This window comes from Anopheles marshallii, chromosome 3, assembly GCF_943734725.1.
Source record: "Anopheles marshallii chromosome 3, idAnoMarsDA_429_01, whole genome shotgun sequence".
In the NCBI taxonomy this organism is placed as follows: domain Eukaryota; kingdom Metazoa; phylum Arthropoda; class Insecta; order Diptera; family Culicidae; genus Anopheles; species Anopheles marshallii.
The window spans coordinates 47,485,748-47,496,728 of NC_071327.1; the positions used below are offsets into that span (position 1 = coordinate 47,485,748).

At 39.6% G+C, this 10,981-nt stretch overlaps 1 protein-coding gene across 1 annotated transcript; it reads right to left on the reverse strand.

Annotated features, from left to right (window-relative positions):
* Window positions 1–4,469: 4,469 nt before the first annotated feature.
* Window positions 4,470–9,431, reverse strand: LOC128712707 (zwei Ig domain protein zig-8-like). The gene is made up of 8 exons (XM_053807594.1): window positions 9,368–9,431; window positions 7,436–7,587; window positions 6,807–6,884; window positions 6,560–6,692; window positions 6,265–6,384; window positions 6,001–6,103; window positions 5,700–5,797; window positions 4,470–4,642 (listed from the first exon to the last, which is right to left on the reverse strand). Exons 1-8 carry the CDS (start codon window positions 9,429–9,431, stop codon window positions 4,470–4,472), a joined length of 921 nt encoding a protein of 306 aa, XP_053663569.1.
* Between the last annotated feature and the right edge of the window lie 1,550 nt (window positions 9,432–10,981).

Genomic DNA, 10,981 nt, shown 5'->3' on the forward strand with positions numbered 1-10,981 from the left:
CTACTCGTCGACTTACGATTTACATTGCTGCAGAGTTTGTTCCTGCGCTGTACCACATCCGCCTTAAGCACCGCGCTCCGGCGGATATTTACGGTGGCACCACCATAGCATCAGACCCGTTCTAACGGTGCAAACTTTCCATCGCGCTGGTGTTACGGCGATACGGATCAGCACTTCTGTACACACTCACTCATACATGCTTGCACCAGAAAACGATGGCGTGTGATGTCAACATTGCGCGGGAAAAATGAACGTGACCGGGGATGAAAAATGGCAACACATTTGAGTTATGACGATGTAGGAGTGAACGTTAATGAATGGAGTCAGGATGGAGCAGTGCTCTTAACGCATCCATTAGCCCAGAGGGCCTTCCGTACACCAGGTTGGTCGGCTGTCAACCGGCTGCAAATGAAAACTTTTGAATGACGAGTACGAGATTTCAGCCGATATTAACGTTACGTTCACGAAAGGATATGTAAGCGGTAGCTTTAATAATTCCGCAAGCTATCAGGATTACTCAGAATCACGGTGGTTTCAAAGACACCAGAAACAAATGTGACTGAGAACTATTTTACTTTGGTGGGGGGATACTCCTAAAAATGTATGTAAATTCCTAAAAATAGGAACGCTGTAAAACTAGTGCTTTCCAGGAATTTCATGTCATACTCAATGTTTGACATACCACAAGGTGCGAACACCGCTGTGCGACGCGTTCCAAGTGATTTAATAGCGTGCGTGTGAAGTGATATGCAATGAGATGAATATCGTGATTAGGAATAAATAAGGTTATGGAGTTGTAATTTACACGTAACAAGATAAAACTGAAGTATCGCAAAGTCGAGTTGCAAAAATTTAAATAATCTCGGCAGTCGCTGTAATCCAATCAGTCCCAAGACCGTCTAAATCACCCAAAAATCTGTAGTTAACTAAGATGTAGTATGCTGTCGAGATTGCTTCGGGCTGTTGTTTTGCAGGGTTCGTAATGATACAAAAGCACGCTACCTTGAACATTTCCAGTGCTTTACTTCATACAAATCTGAAAAGGATTGTATTAGAGTCACACCGCAAGCCACTTCACGGATTCAGGCAGCAGCACAAACCTATTTATCAGAAAGCAGAACAACCACATTCCAGGCAGTGCTATCGAGGCTTTGTCTCACCTGCCGGAAATTGATTAATTATCTGCTCAAAGCATCTTCGGGACAACCGTTCCATCCGATTGAGTGCTGCTGCGATAAATTATCCTCCATCTTTACGTTCGCTGTTCACTTCGCTTTCAATATTCTAGCCGAAGAAAAAGAACTGGGATGGGAAAGATATCCGATCATCTACGTAACGGATACTCCAGCCGGTGTCGGTTTCACGGTAAGCTGATTAAGCAGCAGAAAATCTGTTTACTTTCAAAGCCGGGAAGCCCATTTTATGGAATAACCTGGAATACATTCGGACAGCTGATGTTGTGAAAACTTACAACGGGAGTTTACGGTTTGGTGATTTCGGATAAAATAGATATAGAAGAAGAATCGTATACATTTCAAATGTTTGATACAAAAAAGCAATAAAAAATAAGAAAAAAATACCTCATAAAATAGCACGAAACAACTCTTTTTCGGTTTTTATTCTTTTTTAAAGATCGAGTTTTCTTGTTATACAAGTTGCTTTGTTTTAGTAGACAATACATATAAACAATAGTTCTTTTATGAAAAAAACAATTTTTGAGATCATTTTGAAATGATGTTCATTGTGCTGCTGAGCTGTTTTTCAGTTTAAATTATCAAAATGAACTCCCCGCTTTCTAACGTTTTAAGTTAAACATTTTACCTAAACAACATAGCCTTTCTTGATTTCCCTTTTTAACAATTTTGAATATTTTCAATATGGATCCTCTTTTGTTTTCTTTTCTTTCACAAAATCAGTGTGCTGCACTGTTTACACAAAACGAGCATTGAAAATAAATTCGATCTCTAGAGAGTTCATTACTGGCTTCACATTCACTCTTGTGTTGCATTCTTACGGGGAAATAAGATATGGTTTCAATGAAAGTTAGAAAATGGATTATTCCATTCGAAACTAAATGTAAGGTGTGTGCGAAATTATGTGCTGTATACATTCATTAACTTGTGCGGTTTGTCAGAGTTCCGTAACGCATTGTGAGCTTTCGTGAGGAAGGAGCGACGGGAATAACATGACGAAACAAATCAAATCGGCTATTGTCCTAATGATTGCTCCAGGCAAATTGTCCTATCGATCATCATACTACGTCCTACGGTGTGTGGCGCACTGTACAATGTGTGTATGTGTGTTTGGTTGGTTTCATCCACCAAGTGACATGATGTGCTATGCTACAGATAACTGTTCGTGTCCTTTAGGTTGTGTTTGTATGGTACAATTTTAATAGTTCTGCAGTATGTTGAAATGCAAATCGTGTAATATGTACAATTCAATTAGCCTAACATCGTTTGCGTACTGTGCTAATATGCAATGGAGAGAAATAATGCAATTTATGAAAGTGCGGCATAATAACGCAAGTGCGGTTTCATGCAAATTTAACATAAAATACCAGGGTAAGTGGTTTTAACGAACACATAATTTTTCATTAAACTTATTTCTTAAAAAACGCTCAATTTACTCACAAACGTCATGAAACCATCGGAATGATGGAATTTTCGATTTTAAGATTAGCTTCGTAGCTACAAGATAATGAATAAATTTACTGGTGAAAAAGTCTAACTAATGTTTGAAACAACGTTGGGTGATTCTAGCACCCATAAAACCGTAGAAAAAAGCCTTCAGCTAATGAAAATGAAGGTCGAACCACATCCTGTACCATACGGCGTCTCTCCCTATCGCACGTCGGGCATAAAAACCGTTTCGTAGTCCATCTTGCATAATTTCCGGTACCCCTAAGGGTGTTTCCTCGTTAAGATGGATCGGTAGGCTCGGGATGATTAGAATAACCGGACACAGCGTGCGATACGGTACCAGCGAAAACTTCGTCCACCGGCCGGAAAGCACCTGTCCGAAAGCAGCCATTAGGAGACCAATAGCACACCTCGTCCTGGCTGCGAGTTTGTTCGGTGGTATGTATAGTTAAAGAAAATCACATTTGGTGGCCATTTGGTGGTTCGATGCTTCCCGGTGGCCAGGTGTGTGGTGAGATTTGTGTATGATCCCCTGAATCCAACCATCTATTTTCAGGCACCTGCCCCCGGTGGTTTCGTTGGGCGGCTTATTTTGCTCATGCAACAATAATCAACCAGCCTCGAGCCGTGAGAATGTGAAGTTTGCGCTGCCCCAGCGTGGCCTCGGATGGCCCGAAGCGATCTGTTACCGGTAAGACACTAGCTTCCGCCAGCAGGGTTGTTTTAAATACCGGATCTAACTTTTGAACAAACTTAAGATTATCGCTTTATCTCCACTGACTGGCAGCATCCTAGACGAGGTTTCGGTAGATGGGATGACAAATTAATTAACAGTCTTAACAAAGCGTCACATTCGGAAGCAACATCGAAACTGGGCTGGGCCAACGAAAGATCAAAGTTCTCTTTTCGCACCGCAGGAGTCTCATCGATGTGATAATGGAGCGCATAAAAGGCTTCCACACGGTGGCCAGGGAAAGCTTACCACAAACGAGTGTACGTGCTGCGATTCGCTTCATCAAGTTTTAGTTTATGTGCTTCGGTCGCAAATCTACCCTTTATCGCTCTTGTTTGTTGATTAAAACACAATTAATAATTAATTGGACTATCGACGGTGAAGCGCAAAACGAATTGGCTTGAGTATTGAATAATAAATAGATGTTCAGACGTTACTGGATAAATAACACTAGTACACTTTTTTTTAAAGCTAAAGTAAGAGGTCTACCATAAAAAATTAAAAAAGTTGAATTAAAGTATTCTCATTACTCCTGTTTTTGTGAATAAAATAGTACGAATTATTCAAGCACAGAAAAAAATACAAAATAGAACTTCCATGAGCCATAGCAATATGCTAGGATATGGCAGGAAAACAAAAAAAATTACTTACAGTAATTGGAATGGTTTTGTATTTGCGATTTTCTTTTGCAAGGTACAGTGTCATGTTCTATTGAACCTACAGGGTAAAGTATAAAAGTAATTCAATACCTTCCCACAAGTGCGATTACACCTTCTGAGACTGTCTCAAGGTCCTGAAGAAGTTAGCACGATTTTTTTTCTTCAAATTTCTTAACTGGATGTGGTGAATCTCTTCCTATCTTTTTACACTACTCAACTACGTTTCTTCTCCAACGCTACGCTGTTGTCTATCTGCAGTTGATAAAAATGCCGTGTGCCTGTCGTAGTAAGCACAGTCGAAATAATGTTTTTGCACTAGATTGAAAACGAAAATAATCCCTGCATCCGGTAAAAGATCCCCTTAATGGCTACGGTTTCTAGAAATTAGATGCCCCAATCGTACATGTTCTGCCAAATGCAGGGTAATGCTACGCTTCATCTTATTCGATCCACACCGACCAAACACCGTCCAATCAGTCTGACTTTGCCTAGCAAATATCTTATTAATGCTACTTCCGCTAAACATATGATACATGCCGTTGTTTGCAGCAAAACTTGTGGAGACACTTTGGATGCCGCATTGTGCTGCATCGCGGCCGGGTGTTCACCTGCAACGAAACGAATCGATAGGCTATTGAGCGGTGGATGCTTTTAAATGCTTTTAAAACTATAAACAGTGAAAGTTTCTTTGCTTAAATATAATTTTATCTATTCAACCGTCGATTTACAATGCACGTAAAGATTTCAATATTTAGGTTGATGTTTGTTATCAAATTTTTGAAAAGAAATATTTCTATCGTTTGTAGAGATATTTCATACAAATTTTACACTACTTAAAAAAATGTTCTGTAAACTAGTATGAAAACGTGTGAAGTTATTAAAACACATGACACACATGAAAGACGTATGAAACTATTTTAAAGTTAATCCAGTTTAAGTCATTGATTGCGTGCATTACTGTTTTCAGTTTGCAAAATAATCATCAAAATAATCATCAAATGAAGAAACTAATGAAGAAGCTAATGAAGAAACAGCCAATTTGCTATTGTTTGACTTGAAGCAATTTATTTGATTGCTTATATAAATCTACCGTAATGGTACTGCTTTTAAGTAACGAGGAGTTTACTCGTCCCCATTCGTACTCCTGTTCCGGTTTAATTGTAATTGGGAAGATTTTTGTTTTCTATGTGCTTCTCCGCCATCATTGATTCAATGTTTGTTTTTAATAAGCTTTGATGAGTTTCCGCTTCTTCATTTGAGGTATGCTGTGTTTTTATTCTTGTTGATGCACTCTTATTAGGCTATTACTGTGAAACATACCACCATTTTGCTCGTTATTTTTCAATGTACAGACACACCCACACATTGTTGAAATGATGAAGCCATGAACGAATGGTGAAGGTTGGAAGAGTTTTGTGTTACGAAAAATAATCCATTGCTAGTGTGCTTTCGCATGCAACGTATGCATAAACGCGAGCGTATGCATAAGCAGACAAGGAGTGCAAATATATCTTTACAGCGAGATAGATGGAACTCTTCCCATCATATGTGTTGCTTTATCCTTTTTTGTACCATATATACAATGGTTATCTTATTTTCCTGTAGTAGTGTACTCTTTGTGTGAATCACTGAAGTACGTGGCTTTGTCATACTCGGTATACTTACCGCTAATCACATGGGCGTAGACGCTTGCCGACTTTGCCATCGTTGGAACGCATGTATAATTTCCTGTATCGCTTTGTACAACCCTTTTGATTTTTAACCTAGTAAAAGAAGAAAATGTTCATAGATAATATCATGCTTCACGAAGACATTGATAGCGATACTATAACGAATTATACTACTAACGTAAATGAACTAAAATTGACTAGCCAGATCTAAACTGATGCATGTATTACAAAGCAAAGTTATTAAATTAAAATATTAAATGGATAGCAATGGTGGAGAAACTTCCAGAGTATCTTACCTAGATGTCAAAACTTCTGTCCAATCTGTTTCGACGGTAATTCTACGATTTTCACTAGAAAGTAGTTCATTTTCTTGGGCCATAGGCTCGATGAGCGTAGATCCTTTAGAAGAGCAGAAAAGATAGAAAGAAAGAAAAATACACGAATGTTTCCATCTCCTAGTGCAATGTCACGAAATAAATGCTTTTAGTGCGAAAAACCCTACGCCATTGCGTCTCCAACACAGATGCTTATTGTGTCGTTTGCGCGTAAATGTAACATACCTTTGTACCAAAAAATAGTCCCTAGCTCGTGTGGTCCCTGCTGAATAACGCATGTCATCGTGATTTCGCTATCGGATTTGACAAATATGTCCGCTGGACCAAGGATTCTCGCACGCAGTTCTGTGTAATGGAGGGTGAAGTGAATTGTTGAGTGGTTATTTTCTGTTCTGATCACTTATTAAATAAATATTTGAGCAGCATTGTTCAATACATTTCCTGTATGAAATGCATTGAATTGCGTCTAAAGTTTAACAACATTTTTTCTTAGTATTGGAAGAAACGAGCTGTTACATACCAATAACATTAAGTAGGTAGGACAGTGACATTTTAGGTTCCGTGTTAATTTGACACTCGTACACGCCTGTGTCGCGCACTTGCGGATATTTTATCTGCAGCGTCCAATTGACTGAACCTTCTGGGTGGATTACCTGCAATGGAATTAAAAAGGAAATAAGTTTTTCAAGCACGTACGGCACGGGGAAATGATTTTTATATCCGTGTGCCGTTAATATTCAATGAACATGTTTCGCGCACGTGTTTACCTGGAAACGTTGATCCGAGGTGTACGTCGAAGCGCCTGTTGTAAGTATGTGAATGTCTCGCTTTCGAATCCACGCCACCTACAGCATTAAAGGAATGTTAAAGTGAGCAGTCAATTTTTATCCTCAACTACAACAAAAAACTATGATTGCTCCAAACAAAGTTGATCTAAAGGTGGTGTCAGACGCTTAAAAACAAGGCTTGCCGTATTTTTGCGCGATATGCTACTTTTAATGATATCTTTATCCAATGGCAGCTGTGATGCATAGTGCTAGATCATTACCACAGATTTATCCTTATCCTATTTTTCTTTTGATCCCCAGTGTAGTGGTCTGTGTCTATGGTTTAGCAATGGAATGGGAAGGATTCAACTCAAAAATAAAACTAAAAAGAAACACCACCTTCATTCTCAGGTAGCCAGATCCTTTATCACTATCATGTAACAATGTTTGCGAACGAAAACCAATTTTACCCTCATCACTGCTGCTCAACAGGAAACGATAATCGATTGCGAACGTGAAAGATCTACGAAATGAATCATCTACCACGTCTAGCAGCACGTACATCAATGCAGCGGTTCGATGCTACATGCCGTGCGCCGACTATCACGCGTCCGATACGGAATACTTACATCCTTATCCCCAAGACGTTCTACGCGGCAGTGCAAGAACCCGGTCTGACCGACGGTTACGGTTAGATTGCGGGGCACGTCAAAATCAAAGTACGGTTGTAAAGCGGCAGACTCCTCGGTCGTGGTGGTCATCATGCTCGAGCTGACGGAAACTGTGGAACGGAACAAGCAAAGCGTATCGAATCAAACGTAAGCAAAATGAGATTTTTTACCCAAACTCCCCCGAAGGCATGCCCCTCCATACCTAATTTTTGCTTTGTTTTGCAGGTCAAATGAAAATTTTGCTTCACAATGCAGTATCCAAAGAAGTTAACGACTTTATGGGATAAGATTATTGCGGCTTGCAACGATCAAGCGATGAAGCATAATTAACGTAATGGAACGTTTTCCTATGTGTGACAGTAAGGATATATACTGATTTCTACTATGTAACCATGACTTGGCACAATTTATATTGCACCAATAGAACAACTTTATATTTTTAACAAACACTCTGCAACAGATAACGATCACGCGAGGCTGTTCGCATTTTTTTGCAAATAATGTTACCTACATCGCTAGTGCAATAGTGATGCTGCGATTTACATAGACGTCCTGAATGTAGTTTTGTGTGAGTCGCAAGAGCGATCTCCACAATTGCTTCCCATTTTTTTCCTAATAATTCTAATTGAATTTGTACATATGTAATACCGCCTCACTTGTCATCTGCTAACCTGTAAATTCCAACATGAATTGAATATCATTGATGCGGGGATTGTAAATTGTGCATTTTTAGATAGTTTGGTTGAACAACACTCTATATTTTACTATAGATAGAATTTATAATGATATTGTTGAGGTATGTTACGTGTTTCTAATTATATTTGGAAATTAGCTTTAAAAAATTTACACTCAACGCATGTTTTATTAATTTCTTAACTAAGTGCTTCGAAAATGTCACATAAAACACTATTTTATAACTTGGCAAACGGAGAACTCGTTGCCAGGTTTTAAAAATAGCCTATCCTGTAGTCTCATGATATAAGGATATGCATGATCGCATGGATGTATGGAGATACACACAATATAATAACATGTGTCCAAATCACCGAGATCGTGTAAATCAAAGGATTAGGGTGGCTTAAAATCTTACATTGGTGGTTGAAAAAAATTATTTAAGAAATTATTTTACTTTCGTTTATTACTTATTAATTCCTTTTTGTTTCATTAACTTTTCCACATTATTAATTACTTTATTTACTTTAAGTTAAATTCCACATTTATTTCCACATTAAAATTAAAGCATTATTACATAATAATACATAAAAAAAAATTACACATTAATTTAAATTTCTATATCGTTGGCGAAATGATTTTCCTTTAAAAAAGTTGTAAGTTTAATATTCACCATCCATATATGAGTTCAATTCAAAAGTTATACAGTGCAAAGATAGTTCTGCGCAACTAAGTGAAGTACGAAAAGTTAATCGTTGAAAACTTCTTTACAATTACAACAGGCATAAACTACCAATTCAAGCATTAAATTGAAACCGTGGCTTATTGTTCCTGTGAAGCAGTTATCCAAATTGCAGTTTGTACATACTGTTATGGCATGGACGAAGTTTGTATACTGCTTTTTTAATAGTATAATGACAGTTAAATATACTTTGTTAATGCTTTAGTGCTATAAATGCTATTTAAACACACTGTGCCACAAACACTTGGTGTTACCATTTTTTTATTTGCTTTGCCAATCCAAATGATCGCTGTGTAAGCACGCTATTAAATGCACACACCTGAGTCCTGCACGACCGTCCAGGTCGTCCAGGTCGCCCAGGCGTAATGGATTTATTTAAAAGCCCAATGTCAACCATAAGCGGTCGTAAAGTCAAGGGTAAATAAAAGTTTGCTTAAGCGAAGCTTGTCCTTTCCATTTTCACCTGCCGAGCTTACCTTCGATTCTGCTGTGCAACAGTAGTATGTAGACTCCAACATAGAAGAATAATTGATTGAACATCTTCACTAATTACTTCAAACTGCACATAAATGGTTTGATAAACGCGCCACGTTGCCTGCTTGCAATCCACAATGTTACAACTATCGCCCGATTCATTCACGTGCTACGATGACTGTTAGGAATGGCAAGTTTTCGGGGCGGAACAGGAGTCCGACCAGCCCTAGTGCTCGACCGCTTCGTTGTTTTAATATGGTGGGTGGTTACGGGTAATATCCTTCCGTCTAATTCGTGTCGAGTCACCAGGAACCCCACAACACTAACACCAGGCACCTTCTTTAGATGCTGAGCCTGACTTACTTCACCACCTCCAGTACCCAGTACGGTGTGAGGTTTTACCGATCTGCACTAACACTCGTAACCGTTGGCGAGCTTTCCCGTACCTTCCGTTTGCAAGCGGCACACAAACAAACCACGCGGGTGTCACCAACAGCGCTAAATTATGCTCACTCTTTTTCACCGCAGACAACGCCTTCTGCCTGTACCGCCGTGGTTGGAACACCGCACCACCGAAACGACCAGTTTCTCCTGGTTGAGGGCCACAAGGGTCACGCATATTTATCACTGCCAGTACACCGAGCGGGTTTGGGGAATTTGCCTTCTCGATCCTAGCTCACGAGCGCACGCACACACGCACTCACACATACACACAACAGCTCGAAAACCACCGACAACATCGAACGCGCGACGAACCATTCATCCGACCACGACCAACACGACCGGCTGCACACACCAGCACACCGGCAGGACGATCCAGCATACAAGTGGTTTTCCGGAACGGATGCAGCTACAGCAAACGGCAGCAATCTCATTACATGAAATGCATTGTGCTTTTAGCAAACCAACCTCCTTGCCGTCAGCTGCGGCTGCGGAACCGTGCAGCCGGGCGGCAGTGCGCAGCAACGATAGGTTTAATTTAACTTTTAATTAATTTTTACGACGTCAACCGGATGGCACATTTTTACACTGCAAAATGATGGTCACGAAAACGACGGCTGCGATGCCCGGGCATCTAGGCATCGTTGTGCAACTTTTCATTTATTCCTCGGGCAGCATGCTGCTGCAGGGCGTCGAATGTGTACTGGGTGTATGTGTGTGTTAGTTGTTTTTTTTTATCTCGTCTTAGAGTAAATTGTTGCTTCGCTGATAATGGCTAGGATTACGAACGATAATATAATCAGACGCACTCATCCACTCACAGCGAGTATAACAGGACCGGCGAACGGTAATCTGTTACATGTGCCGATAACCATCGCACAGGGAAAGTGCTGTAATTGTTTCACACACATCGAGTTTTCGCACCATATGAAAGAGATTTCGCTGGATTATGGAGAGTGTTATTAGGATTGATGCCCGTGGGCTGAATGACACGTTATCACTAAACTCGTTTATATTTCTCTTTCGTTACAACGCACCAACTTGCTAAATTGTCGATTGAATATGTCTTACTGGAAAAAATCATCAATTAAAAACTATCGATTAATACACGGAAGTAATAGGAGTTTGATTAGGATAATGTAACAACCCATTAAATATAACTTGTTAGTAACAGC